Source organism: Callorhinchus milii, unplaced genomic scaffold, assembly GCF_018977255.1.
Source record: "Callorhinchus milii isolate IMCB2004 unplaced genomic scaffold, IMCB_Cmil_1.0 Scaffold8, whole genome shotgun sequence".
Taxonomy (NCBI): Eukaryota; Metazoa; Chordata; class Chondrichthyes; order Chimaeriformes; family Callorhinchidae; genus Callorhinchus; species Callorhinchus milii.
The window spans coordinates 14316529-14331595 of NW_024704749.1; the positions used below are offsets into that span (position 1 = coordinate 14316529).

The following is a 15067-nucleotide window of genomic DNA, read 5'->3' on the forward strand; positions in this document are numbered from 1 at the left end:
TTAAGTGCATCATGTGGTTTTGGCCATCATCTCAGGCACACACCATTGCTTCAAAGTTAGCTCGACTCGCGCAGTTATTCTCGATCCAAATATTTAATCTGGTTAGATTTTTTTGGCTGGCTTTTCTTTCGGCTTCTGCTCACACACCTTGATATTGCGAACCCTTGGAGCTGAGCTCGACCGTTCAGCCTCTGAAGGACACTGTCTCTGCGCTGGTCACTAATCTACTGGGAAATAGGGGTACTCGCTCTTCAAATCATATCAAGCATTTCCGAAAGGGTACGAGCAAAGCACGTCTTTATGACGTCTCAAAGCGCTTCACAAGAATATACTGTCAATTGCATGGACTGTGTGTATTTTGTGGGCGAAATGCGGCAGACAAATGCGCACAGCAGGGACCCACAAACAGTTGTGGATTGAAGTGAGCAAATTATTATTGGTATTATTTTTGTTCTGCACGATACACACACACACACACACACACACACACACACATCCCGATAGAAACCCACTGTTCAAAAAAAAAAAGAAAATCGAAAAGCATATTAAAAGCAATTTATTGGGCTTTGCTTCACTTTTTTTTGTTATTAAAAAAAAGAACCACTTTCATGTTTCACAGAAACAGCTTGTACTTTCCATGAAATTAGTCTGTAAATCTTGTTTTTAGCTCAAAGGGGACGTTTGCAGCACCTACCTTTCAAGTCGTTTTCCACTGGGAGCCCCCCCGACTATCATCTGCTAAATTCAAACCATTCGTGTTTTTGGGCAAGGGCCAAGGTGGGTGGTTATGTAACATCCCATTAAACAAACGTTTATAACACTCAAATTAAAATTAGATGGGAGTTAAGAGATCCTGGATGTTGAAAGATGACTCTCTCTGCCTTAACTGTCGAACGCAAACCCTGTTCTTCGGGAAGCTCACGGGAGGGGCTCGACAGTTACCTCTTGAGGGAGGGGTCGAAAACTAAGGCATCTTTTGTGCTCCCCGTGAACCCGCAAAGCAAATGTTCTCACTGGTAGTTCACTGTATCAAATGCCAGGATTATTATGATTATCATACCCACACGGCCCATCAGTCACACTCCACTGCAATAGGTTTTTATTCAATCATCACGTCTCTCGATTATGTTGATGAACCTTTTTTTAAACACAATCTTCTTATTATCCCAACTTTAAAAAAAACACATGGAATATCACATACTAAAGCATCAATTCCGATCCTTTCTGAAACGTTCTTGATCCAGGTTACAGGCTTATTAGTCCAAGGCTTTTCTCCTGGATGTACGCGTTTTATTAAGGGGAAAAAAATACTCATTAGATTCTGTTCCAAAACCAGGATTGTTTATTTAATGGATGAATTAATGGCTTCTATGGTGAAGTTGGCAACACTGAGGAAAAGATCAAAAAATCCCTTCGAGGTTGCTTAATGCACTTTGCAGACTATTAATGGAAGGCGTGTTTAAATATACATTTTATTTCGTATTTAATGGTAAAAACAGAGAATAATACACAAGAACTATCTCGTAACTCAAACCCTTCTGTGTCCCCTGACCCCCAACCCCCCACCCATTTGTTAGTGAATTGTTAAAAGGCAACCATACCAAAAACACTACCCAGTAGGTTAAAGCTTTGAATTAAATTGTCTGAAGCCAGCGATGGCTTGTTTCACAACCTTTGCCAGAAAACAGAAGCTAATATTTGTTTTACGATATCCACAGTTTGTCGTCTTGTAATTCGACTTAAGTCACTTACGCTCTTAGACTGGTCGGGGTCAGAGGGGGAATACAGCCTTTTTTTTTGTCACTAACTCATTGGATTCACTGAACACTCACGTCCTCTCATCAGGCAACAGCGGACGTTAATGTGGCCTGCGTTTTGTTTCCAGTCAAGCTCCTAATTCATCCCTCCCGAAAGGTAGTAGGTTGCTGGAAAACGCTTTTAAGATTTACAAGCTGGGATTCGTTGAAATTTTGCTTTCCTTGAATAAATCGCTCAAGCGACGCTACACTGGTGAGGGACGCAACATGAATGCAAGTTGTTATTGTTGCTGTAAATCCAACACGATAAATCAAATCAAAAACACTAAAAAATAAATCAATCAATCAATTACACATCGATCGCACATCAATCTTCCCAATTTCTGCACTAAACTGACCAATTCCCTTAAAATTCTGCCTTCGCCAACCAGCCCTGTGATCAAGTCAGCCACGCGACAAAGCCGTTTTGAGGGGGGGGGGGGGGGGGGGGGGGGGCGCTTCTAAAGTTTATAAAATGGGAAAAGTACTGCAACAGGCTGTGGTTGACCCCGCCATGTCTGACGGACGGTCGGTTGGTCGGTTGAGTAGTAGGTTTTTTTGTTTTTTCGGGGTGGTGGGGGTGTGGGGGTGGGTGGGGTAAGGTGTGGTGGGGGGGGTGGGTTTCACTCAATCACATGCTGCTTTAACGTTAAAGCATCCGCTACAGTTCAGCGTTTAGTTGGTCGTGGTGAACGCTCGGGTTCCAGTTCCCTTTCCCGTTGCTTCGATCACGGATGCGAGCACCAAAGCTCCAAAAAGCTTTTCGTTTCCCCGCTGGACGTGTGCAGTCCGGCCGGTTGTCACCTCGCAACCGGCGACACAAAGGTTCTAATATATATATTTATATGTAGCGAGAGAGAGATTTTTTTTTTGCTTTGCTCCATTTTTTTTCTCCTCCTCCTCCTCCTCTTCCTCTTCCGCTTCTTCCTCTTCCCCATATTGGACGTTTTCGGAAAAAAAAAATAATATAAAACGGACGTTTGGGGTGTTCGTAGCCGGCGAGGTACCTCACCGGAGTTTGGTGTCTCCGTAGATATTGCGCGACACTGCCATTAGTTTTTCGTCGCAGGTCACCTTTGCGTCGTGCAAAGTGCTGTACCAGACCATCCCTGAGGGTCTGCTTCCTTCCATTCGACAGACGAAATAAGTCACCGAGTCTATGTGGCCCTGAATGTACACGCTCTGAAGCAAGGCTGAGCAGCGGTGGCTCACATCGTCCAGGCGTTTTAGAATCAGGTGAGCTTTTCTGAAGGAAGCATAAAGAGTGAGAGAGAGAGAGAGAGAGAGAGAGAGAAAGTGAAAAGAGAGAGAAAGAAAGAGAAAGATAAAGAGAGAGAGAGAGAGGAAATTAAATGGAAACAGCATATTTCTACTCTATCCTTGGATCTCTCGTACTCAAAACAATCCCCCAGTTTAAAAGCTTAGGCAAGTTTCCTTACTCCGCAAGCCTCTGTTCTGCTAGCAGTCAGTAGGAGCCTGGTCGTTAGTCGATATATAAAATAAATCGGTCACTTCAATCTCCGGTTGTTTGTGGGGACGCTGCCGTGCCTTTCGCCCACAAAATCTACAGTCAATCCACTTTACAATATATCCTGTGAAGCGCTTTGAGACGTGCCGACGAAGCAATAAGGCGCCGTATCAAATGCAAGGATTATTATCATTATAGTTATTTTGTAAATCTGAGCCTTGGTTTTGGTGTCTCAGGGGCAGTGTCTGAAAGACGGCAGCTCCGCCAATGCAACACTCCCCCAGCACCGCACTGGAGAGTCAGCCTGGACCTTAAGCTTCATCTCTGACCACGAGTGTGTTCCATGGAATAAGCTTTGCTGCCCGGTTAGAGAGAGTCAGACACGCAATTAGAAAGTTACCGGGTTGAAATAAATCCCCCCTGACAGATCTCAAGTACCTTTGGGGACAGAGAGTCTCTGATAAGACAGCAAATCTGGAGAAACAAGGGGTGGGGAGAAATGACATTTACAAAGAAAACCAGAGAGACAGACAGACAGACAGACAGACAGATAGACAAGACACTCGCTGACAGAAAGGGTTCTATTAAAACAGCTGCCATGTGTGGGCCGGTGAGAAATGACATTTTTACATGAGGGATTGTTTTGTTTCCCTGCGTAACTGAAGCATTGTGTATAAATATGACAGAACTTAACCACGGGGGGAAAACTCACGAATTCATTCCCGCACGCACGTCGCATTTTTTGAGGAGCTGAACTGCAAATGAAGTGCACTTGCCACAATACTGAGGCCTGACTGACGTCGTCGGCCCTCAGACACGGACACTCCAGGTTCAGTGCCTGGGTAGCCGTGAGTGGGAACGACGGCAATGCAGGAACCTGAGCATTTTTATGGGGTAGAAATAACAATAATTATCCTCGCATTCGCCGTAGCACCATTGGGACGTCTCAAAGTGCTTTAAAGGACAAACCGGTAAGCGAATTGGCTGTGTATTTTGTGGGCGAAATGTAGCGGGCAGTTGAGCACAGCGACATCCCGACAAACAGCCAACGGGGTAAGTGAACCATTTTATCTGGGGGATTGTTAGCCAGGACATCGGTGGTGGAGGGGGGAGAGAGAGAGAGCGCGAGAGAGAGAGAAAAAGCCCCTTCTCTTTTCAAATAGCGCCACGGGATCTTTAGCGTCCACCTGAACGGGCAGCAGGCGCCTCGGTTTAACGTCTCGTCCGACAGACAATGCCACACACCAGCACCGCTGGTGCTGGAGCTTAGACTAAAGTGGTTGCAAGTCCCGAACGTGGGGCTTGAACCCACAACCTTCTGACTCGGAAGCGAGGGTCCTACCACTGAGCCAGGCTGACGCAGTCCAAATTGACAAGGGACACAGTTACACTTTTTCAGCACAAACACGGGGGGAGCTTTGCAGAACGGTGCGACCAATGGCACCAAGCAGCACGCTTCGAACCTGTTAGAACTCTCCAAAGGTGTCCTTTGGACGGCCTGTTAATTTTTCGACAGACAGACGTCTTCATACGAAGGAGCCAAACAGCTCGTCGACATTAAACAAGGCCCCCGGAATATAAACGGAGCAATAACCCATTCCTGTCATTTCTAGGAAAAGGTACGAGCAAAAGTCGTCACTCCACAGGCTGCAAAAAAGCAGAGCTTTCCACGGGAGCACATCGCCAACATAGAAAGTCGTTTATCATTCCGTTTTCTTGTTTAAACACACAGTCCACGTCAGGTTGCGAAGATAAGCCTCAAATTGAATAATAAGATGAACATGTGGTTCAATTTTCCCATTGTATTTCTTCCCTCTGCTCTCCCCACCAGACATTTCCCAGTCCTTTCCCCTTCTCCCCTGTTTTTCCTTATCTTTCTCTTTCAAACATCCTCCGTTCCAAGTCTATTTTTGCTGCTGTCTCTCTCTCTCTCTCTCTCTACGTTCCCTGTTTTCCAGCTTCTCTCTGTCTCTCATTATTTGCTCTCATTCAATATGTGGGATTCAATTGAATGACTCCAGCCAGATGTATCTTCCTCGAAATCCACACTCAATGAACACAAACATTGCTTAATGCCTTGGGCAAACAGGGCTTACTACGGTTTGAAATTGGTCCACAATTAGACTCATTGAAGTGCAAGGCTTTGGAAATTAAGTGCTCAGAATAGTTATTCAATCAAATAGACACTTAGCATTTTTTTTGGCTGTTCTTAGAGAGGCGTTGGGATAGTGTGGTCAAAGCACTTTTGGGCAAACATTTCATCCTTTTATAGCAGTTGTTGGTTGTTTAAATAATCCTTGCGTTTGACACAAGTCATGAGGATGTCTCAAAGCACTTCACGGGAGTCACTGTGGTCCAGTGTCTGTGTGTTTTTTCGGTGGATGCGGCAGCCAATTTGCGCACAGTGACATCCCCCACAAACAGCCGTGAAGTGAATACGTTTAGAGGGAGGCCGGTGTAAGTTGGGGTAATTATTATCACGTGCAAACAGTGGGTCTAATTCACGGTAATTTATTTTAATGGGATTCGTGTCTAAGGGAACCCTGTCCCGACTCCCGTGAAACCCAGGACTGGAACTCAATTGTTGCGGCTGGACACGTTTCATGCCGGCAGGCCCTTTAAATTGGAGGCTTTCTGACACGGCATTTAAAATCCCTGAACGCACCCTTGTTGTTGCGTGAACGTCATTCAGGCAACAACAAAAAAAAACGTTTACAATTCCACTTCCAAGTTTTGCAGTTAGACTAAACAGCCGGACATGGTTTAATCTGAATTATTTGACTTCCACTTCGTGCAGGTTGGGCAAAGAGAACAATTTTTTTTGTGTGCACACGCTTTACATTAACAACTTAATGGCTAACCCGTGACTGGCCCACCTCTCCAGGGGTGCGGAGGAGAAGGGAAGGGAGGTTGGAGGTAAGCAGGTAAGCAACTTAAAGCCAGATCTGAGCTGACTTTAAGGTGACTCGCTAGTGGGTTTGGTTTGGATTTGTGGCTTTTCCTTGTGGCCACAGCATCGAGTTTATGTGCTGTGGAGGAGATTCACCTCACTCTGTGTGCACTTTTATGGAGGGGTGGGGAGAGGGTGGGGAAGGAAAAGAGCAAAAGAAAAGGGTTAAGTGTTAGGAAGAGAGAGAGGGAGGGAAAGGGGTCGGGCATCTCAACAGCGATTGGAATACAATGCATAGAATTGACGAGATCACAGGAGCAGTTTAGATGCAGCCTCTTCTGCCCATTTAATTTGATCCCAAAACAAATGCTTTAAGACTCCCATTGGGAGCTGTTTCTTGTACGAGTCCAGTTTCCTGGTGTCTCAACCACCCCTTTCCCGGTAACTCCTTCCAGCTGTTGATCAGCCTCCAAAGTAAAGCAATGCTTTCCTGGTGTCTGCCCCTAACCTTGTGTCTTTTGGTGGGGGCAGCGTGGCAGCCAATTGCGCACAGTAATGTCTCACAAACAGCCATGGAGTGAGTGACCAACTTTATTGGGATGGATTGTAGACCAGGACACTGGGAGGGAGACAACTCCCCCCTTCTCTCTTCGAATAGCCCCATGGGATCTTTAACATCCATCTGAACAGGCAGGCGGGACCCTGGCTTAACGTCTCATCCGTAGGATGTCCCGGGAGCAGGTTAACAAAAAAAAGTGAACACGAATGGCTCCCAGAAAACTGACCAGGAGAGAAAATAAGGTGAACGAGATTTCAGGATGTGAATGAAATCTACTCAAACGATGCTTCGAAAAGTCTGTGGGTTCACCAGCATTGAAATCTGGAACCGAGGTTAACTTCTAAGCTATAATATCCGTCCAGAGGCAATCTGAACAAACTATTTTGATGTGCAGCCTCAACAAAAGGGACGACAAAATGTCTCAATAAACCTAGCGGAGTCCTGCAGTTCAGTGGTTAGAGGACTCGCCTCGCAAGCGAAAGGACCTAGGTTCGATTCCCGGCAGGTGGCAAAAACCTTGGGCAAGTTTCCTACTCCACACACGCGTCTGATCATAATCCCTCAAAACAAACCAATAATAAAATTGGTCACTTGAATCCACGACTGTTTGTGGGAACGCTGCTGTGCGCAATTGGCTGCCGAGTTTCGTCCACAAAATATACAGTCAATTCACTTTACAGTGTATTCCGTGAAGCGCTTTGAGACATCTAGAAGACATGATAAGGCGCTATGTCAAATGGAACGGTTATTATTATTTATTATAACCCTTATTGAGCAACACTGATCTGTTAGATTTCATGCGTTACATATGTGTATCACTATTTGCAAGCATGGATTATAAATCTTTAAGGTTCACCCGGGCAGGCAGACAGAACCTCGGTTTAACATGTTGTGCAAAATATGGCACCTCCAAAAACACAGCAGCCCCCCAGCACTGCATTGGATTGTTAGCTTAGATGATGAGCTCAAAGTCCTGGCTTGGGTCTTGAAATCACAGCCTTGTGATTTGGAGACAGGAGAGCTACCAACTGGGGTCCGGCTGACACCTAAAGGTTAAGTCACAAATAACGCTGTGAGAAATGGACCCTCAAGCGGCAGACACTGACGTGATGACTCTTTTAAAAGTAAGCTTAAAAGTGGGACGTGAGGAGTGTTGGAATGTGGGCTGAGTCGAGGAATCCCTGTTGGGTTGGGGTGGGGAGAGAGAGAGAGAGAGAGAGAGAGACGTTGAATCGAGGCCAACGAAGGAAGGAATTTTGGATTAAGGGTCACCCCCATATCGCTCTTGTGGACTCTTTCTGGCGTGTTTCAGAGCAAGATCTCTGGGGTTCCTGGAGGAGTTCATTCTTGCAGCTCCTTCTTCACTGCCAATGGTAAATGGCCCGGGAAACAGGAAAGGGGATTCAATGCCCCTATCCTCAAACCACAACCTTATTGCTATTAACAATGCATTTCCAAGGCTGGAATATCAGCTTTGTGCCACTTGGGCTCACAAGTCACACCACTGCTGCCGCGTTTCAGAGCAGGATCCTGAGTTTCATCCTCTCCTGTTCTACCACGGTTTGTGGCTGCTTCTATTCCAAGTCCACGTTCAAGGTTTCTGTCCATCAAAGTGACACTGTGAAGTTGTAAGTGTTGTTGGCCACGCACCAACAAAACTCATCGCAAGCACCAGATTGACCCCTTCCACTCTTCAAGGGATCTATCGCAGCCCTTATCACTAAAAATAGCCGGTTGTTCTGTTGTCCATTCAATTTGTGTGAGCAAAAATTATTAGCAATTGGTAAATTGTTTCCCATTGTGAAGAGGCAGTGGAAGGATTGCTATGTTAATCACTGGCGATCAGTGATTTATAATAATAATCCTCGCATTTGGTAAGGGCGCCTAATCACGTCATTGAGAAGTCACAGAGCGCTTCATGGAATATACTGCAAAGTGAATTAACTGTGTGTTTTGTGGGCGAAACGAAGGAAGAGTTCATGCTCTGTGCCCTGTGAGCTCGAGGCAGGAGCTGGGCTTGGAGGTGTGAGGAATGAAGAATCAGGAAGCCAGCTCAGTATGGCTTCTGCTCTGATGCGAAGAGTAAAACCCATCTCCAGTTTATTACAGACTTGACTGCAAGACTTTCACACCATATTTCTGCACTGTGCCAGGGCTATCGTGCTAGGGCTGCGATCGCAGCCAAGAACTTGGCTTGGCAGTCGTCCAGAAGCCAACAATGAAAGCGGGTCCCTTTTGACTCGGCAATTAAGAGGCAGAGTGACAGAGCAGAGCACGAGGGGAATGCAGGCACACACTCAGCCCTCGCTAGCGCAGCGCTTCCCTGCAAGAATTCCAAACAATTCCTCACGGGGGCGGCTCGCAGCGAGGTTTGAGGAGTGACCGGGCTGACATGTTTGGTGAATGAGATTACAGAACAAACAGACTGAATCAACTAGGTGTTTTTTTCGTTCCTTTTCAACTGGGGTCGGGGGGGGTGGGGTGTGGGGGGGGGTGAAGGAATTACAGAATGGAATGCTCGGTATCTGCCCCGGAATAAGGAGTGAACTAAAAAGTAAGCTCCACCGCAGCTCAACGATGGCACGGCAGAAAACAAACAGCTGAATAATATGGCGGGTCAGATGCCGTCAGACATCGAATCTCAACCCCCAGCCCCCACCACCCAGAACAGGGACAACCAGGAGTCCTGTAGCTCAGTGGTTAGAGCACTCGCTTTGCAAACGAGAGACCTGAGTTCAATTCCAGGCAGAGGGCGAAACCTTGGGCAAGTTTCCTTACTCCACATAGAGCCTAATAATAATCCCTCCAAAACCAAAAACAATAATAAATTGGTCATTTTCAATCCACGACTGTTTGTGGGACATTGCTGTGTGCAATTGGCTGCCGCGTTCGCCCACAAATATACAGTCAATTCACTTTACAGTATATTCTGTGAAGCGCTTTGGTACGTCCTCCCGATGTGAAAAGCGCTATGTCAAATGCAAGGATTATTATTATTATTAACCATCACCGGGTAATTTGTCCGTCATTTACACTGAGAATTCCCTTCCACATGCAATTAAAAAGCCACCGTTACTTAAACAAGAAGTCACATTCGGAGCACACTAGTGACTTGTGTTTGTGCAGAGCAGCCGTGGTGTTTACTGGCAAAAAAAAAGCATGCTTCAGGCCTCCTTCCGCCGGCTGTCAGTCAATCGCCTTTTAAGAAGCAGTCCGATTCCAGGAGATTCTCCTCTAATAGTTAGCAGAACGTTTGTTTTCCTGACAGGCTACAAACTCGTCAGTAATGTGTGATCTTAAGCACTTTCCGAACAGCTCTTTGCTCTATGTACTACCGATGAAAACCCACCCTTGGTGTGCTTGTGATACCTGAATGAATAATAATAATCCTTGCATTTGATATATCGCCTTATCGCGTGGATTAGACTTCTCAAAACGCTTCAAGGAATATACTGTAAAAAAAACACGCGGCAGCCAATTCTGCACAGTTGCACTTCATCAAATGCAAGGATTATTATTATTATTATTGTTATTGCATTATACACAAAATTAAAAAAAAAAGCACTTGACTGTTGCTTTACAATGGAAACTGGGTCCAAGCTCCCTTTAAAACAGAACTTGCAAAAAGGAGTTCGAGAACATCTCTAATAATACTCATCCTTGCAATGCGACATCACAGAAAATTGACGTCCCATAAACCAGTCGCACATCTATTAATCTTCATACCTCGTCCTTCCCGTTCCTCCCCAGTTTCTCCCAGAGGCACAACCTGGCAATCAAACCCCCCGAATAAAATCAGTCTTTCACTTCACGGCTGGTTGAGGGGCTGCCACGTTTCGCCCCCCCCCCCAAAATACACAATCTCTTTACAGTTTTCCTGTGAAGAGCTTTGAGACGTTTCAATAACGTGATAAGTTGCAATTCCAAATGCAAGGATTAGTAAATGGTTTAAGGATTTGAGTTCTGATTTAGCTGTCCACAGTGGATATATTTTACTACATTGGAATGAATATTCCTTAGCTGTGGAATGTGATATCTTGTGGGGGGAGGTATTGGGGGTTGGGGGGGGAAAATCAAAACTGTTGACAATTATTTCCTCTCCAACAAGACATCCCTTGCCAGCTGGTCAATGATGGTGACCATGGAGGAAGTTTGGAGTACGTTTTAGAGCTCTAACATGTCTTTATTTGTTTAAACATTGCACTGTACCAAGTTTCTAAGCAGGGATATATGTGTGTGTGTGCTACGAGGCATTTGGTGGCAGAGCTGCCAAGTCAAGCTGAAAGGTGCAATGCAAACATTCCTGCTGCCCACTACAAATGCTCAGCTCCAGCACAATCCTACCATGTTGGTCAATGTTGGCGTACCAGCGAGGAATGCTTGGACCGGCCTTCTCTTGGCTCTCCTCGGAACGTTGCCTGCCGAAACACTTATCAATACAAGCAACTGCATCTCATTTACAGCAAGCCCTGAAATAGTCTTCGGTCTCGGGTGATCTAGTCTCCAGAGAACAGCCTATTCTGCTCGAGCTGCAGAAATTAAAGGGGCGTTCTCTGGAAGAGAAGATGTTTGGCAAACTTATTCTTGGAATGGGGTGGGGATTGGGGCATGGGGAGGGGAAGTTGGAGGGAGTGAAAGAAGAGCCAGATTGGCCGTGACTTCTGTTTTTTTTACACGGAGCACAAGGGAAATTAATGTGCTTTGATGGATGAGTGCAACTTTGGGGATCTGTTCATCTAAAAAAAAGATTCCACGTTACCCGATGCGTCTAAATGATATTGATACAGTGCCTTTCACATTGGGAGAGCATCTCAAAGCGCATACGTTGCTTGAGTCCGAGAACAGATCGAACGAACCCAGTGGGAAACTGGCCGGATAGACTGGATGGACCAATAATCCAATCCTGATTAGAATTGCTATTTAGATCACAAGATGGGTTTGGGTGAGGACGGCTCTTCGGCCCATTTTTTACGTGGGGAGGGGTGCTGTGGGGAGAAGGAGGGCAGTTCAGCCCTGATATTGTGCGACTTTGATGATACTTAAAGCCTTTGGGGCTCATTTTCCACATTTGGGACTCCCCCACCACTCTCTCCACCCCCCCATACACTCTTTACGGCAGCTTCCAACTTTCCACAACTGCAGTCTTGCAGAGTTTCAGTCTCCGGTATATTTTTAGTTGGGAGCTGACAACTTTCCCTTCCAAATGCCGGGGAGAGAGAGAGAAAAAACATTTTCCCAAGAGGAATGACAGGGGAAAAACAAGAGGGCTCGTGTATCGAAACCCCAAGGCGCCAATGTAACTTGTTCAAAACCCGTGAGCTTGGAGGCATCTCACGCCTGTTAACGGAGCTACTTAGGTGCAAACGTGTAACTCTGTTCGATGTGTCAAGACACGTGGCAAAAGAAAAAGTTTTTGCTCGAATAGCGTTGAAATGGACGCGTTCGACACCGACGACCTCAGAAATGCAAAGGTACTTGTTGCTTTTCCGATTGCACTGATTCATTGGACTTCTGTGTCAGTAACTAACCTGTTGGCCCTATCGTTTCATGCATTTGCTAGATCCCCTTCGAGGGGTTCGAAACACGTACTGCAAGTTTGCTTCGCAGCACCTTCAGAGAGTCGAGACATTTACCAGAACAGGAAAAGTCAACGAGTTCACTCAGCGAACGAAGGCGCTGTTGCTACTGCTCCGGGGACTGATGGTATTGCTGTGTTTTCCTTGCGCTATTACCTTTCTATGCACGGTCTCTGGTGGAACCTTGTCCTCCTGAAAGGCAGCTTTTCTTGTAACAGGGCCAACTCTCCACTTGTGGAGAAGACTTTAATCTTACAAGCACACCATGGTTGGAGAGTGTGTGTGTGTGTGTGTGTGTTTGTGTGTGTGGGGGGGAGGTGAAGGGGGTTTGACTTGGGCGGGGAAGGCGATCCAGAGTAAAACCTAGCATTCGTCACCAACATGTTTAACTTAAATTAGGATTCCAGCTTTTCCAGTGAGTGCATAAGAATTAGCAAAGCAATTCGTAAAGCACAGTCCTGCAAACAGCCACAAAGTGAATGATCAGTTTTGTCTGAGGGTACTGTTGGCCAGGACTTGGGGCTTGAACCCACAGCCTTCTGACCCAGAGGCAAGAGATAGGAGCCAACCCCAAAGTGATGCTCAAATTCATTAACTTTGAAGAAAAACAAAATCAGAGGCCAATTTTTGGCAGTTGTTTGTACTATATTGCAATATGAGGCTTAAACAGTTCCTAAAGCCCAATGACTTATGATCCACATCACGGGAACAAAGTACCAGAGGAGTCAAAGTGCTAATGGGTTTTGAACATAGAAGATGCACACACAGGGTCTGGTGCTGAAGAAGACACCGTAAGCCATTTTGAAATGCAAGCCAATTATAAAAGCAAAACTCCCCTGAAATGGAATCAGTCTCAATCTCTTCGCTCTCTAATCCATGGGCTATTTATAGGGAAATGTGTGGGGACTTTTTTTTCTGAACTTCATTTAATTGGCGATTGTAAACACTTGCGCATACGTGGACTGACTCTTCCCCAGGCAGAACTGATCACTATTTTTAACATTCACTTGGCAAGAATCTGATATTAAATTCTCAGGACTATTATGGCCCTGAAAATATACCTCTGTGCTTTGTGAGGCACAGAGACAGCACGAGGGCACAGCTCCAATACTTAATTTGAAGATACTACCTACTATTAATAAAACAATCCTCATAAAAATAATCTTTATATTTGGTATTGTGCCTTTCACGCCAGTCAGACGTCCCAAAGCACTGTAAAGGAGACTGACTGTGTGTTTTGTGGGCGAACTCGGCAGCCGATTTGAGGACAGCAGTGTCCCACAAACAGCCATGAACTAAGCAACCAATTTTTATCTGGAGGATTGGTGGCCAGGACATAGGGAGAACGTCCTTTCTCTTTCTCAGATACTGCCACAGGATCTTGAATCCGAAGGACGGCACCTCTGACAATGATGCGCTTCCCCCCAGCACTCTGCCGAAGTGTCATCCTGGACAATGCCTAGAAGTCAATGACGAAAGAAGTTCCACCGATTGCTAAATATAGTGATGGGTTCTGTCTGGGTAGAGAGCCAGAGCACACACGCAGACGCATTTACAATCTCTGCTTTATTGAAAGGAAGGTTCAGTGAGTAGCGAGAAAGAATGACCCTTTTGATCATGGCGAGGGGTGGTGGGGGGGGGGGGGGTGGAGGGCGGAGAGGGCAACGGAGATGGGAGTTGTGTTTCTTTTCCTTTGGGTTAAACATTTCTCACTAACTGCTGCCATCTGAATACATAAAACTTTCCAAGAAAGATGGTTTGCTTAGCTCTGCTTTTCAGATAAATCTTTCAAGTATTTCCTGTTGTTTAGACATTAAGAAAAACAAAGCTCTTTTAATTCATCGGCATTTTGTTTTACACTCGAGTAATTTCTCCTGCAGTTTGGAGTGATAATGTATCACAAGAATTATTTATCTTCCATGTTTTGCATCCTATAAAAAGTAGTTTCGCTCACAAAATATACAGTCAATTCACTATACAGATTATTCTGTGAAGAGCTTTGAGACTTCTCGAAGACGTGATAAGACGCTATATCAAATGCGAGCATTATTATTATTCATGCCAGCGCTCTTTTAAATTTTTATATAAAATAGTAATAATAAAGAGATTTCTGCCATTGTAAGGAAATCATAGGAATTCATAGGAACAGGAGTACGCCATTCAGCCCCTCGAGTCTGTTCCACCATTCTATTTGAATCCTTCGACAGAAGAGATGGACTGAGATTGTCTATGAATATTGGGTCCAATGCGATAAGCAACAGCAACAACTTGCATTTATATAGCGCCCTATTCTTTCAGTCACCGCTCATAGGTCAAACTATCCATCCCCAGCATCATTCTTGCAAACGTCTTGTGTCCTGTTTCACTACACATCCATTCTCTGTCTGCTAATCTCAAACCCCAAAAGACCTTATAAAACGCACATTCTGCAAAGGCAATCCGTGAAACGATCATCACTCTTTCCCTTTTTTTTTGAGGAATAAGAAAAACAAATTGGAGCTTTATAGCCGTGCGCTTGGAAAGCATTTGCAAAGCGGTCACCAAGGGTGAAGGTTTTTTTTTAGACGGGGGGGGGGGGGGAAAAATATATTTTCTGTTACCTATTTGCTCAATTAGGGTAAGTACATTGTTTTTGTGCTTACCCAGGTCAGATCAAAACTTAAAACAATTAAAGTCCCATCGCCCCATAACACACTCTGCCTCAGCTACCGAGAGAAATACCTTCTCTTTTCCAATAGTACCATGGGATCGTTATGGTCCATCTGAACAGAGAGATGG

General features: G+C 45.3%; 1 protein-coding gene across 6 annotated transcripts in view; it reads right to left on the minus strand.

The window, feature by feature from the left end:
* Positions 1-2724: 2724 nt before the first annotated feature.
* Positions 2725-15067, minus strand: part of LOC103180398 (astrotactin-2) — a 390078-nt gene continuing 377735 nt past the window's right edge. For all 6 annotated transcript variants that reach the window (XM_042337318.1, XM_042337320.1, XM_042337323.1 and 3 more), the window contains one exon: positions 2725-3042. In XM_042337318.1, coding sequence (XP_042193252.1) covers positions 2805-3042 — 238 coding nt within the window. In that variant the 3' untranslated portion in view covers positions 2725-2804. The remainder of the gene's footprint in view (positions 3043-15067) is intronic.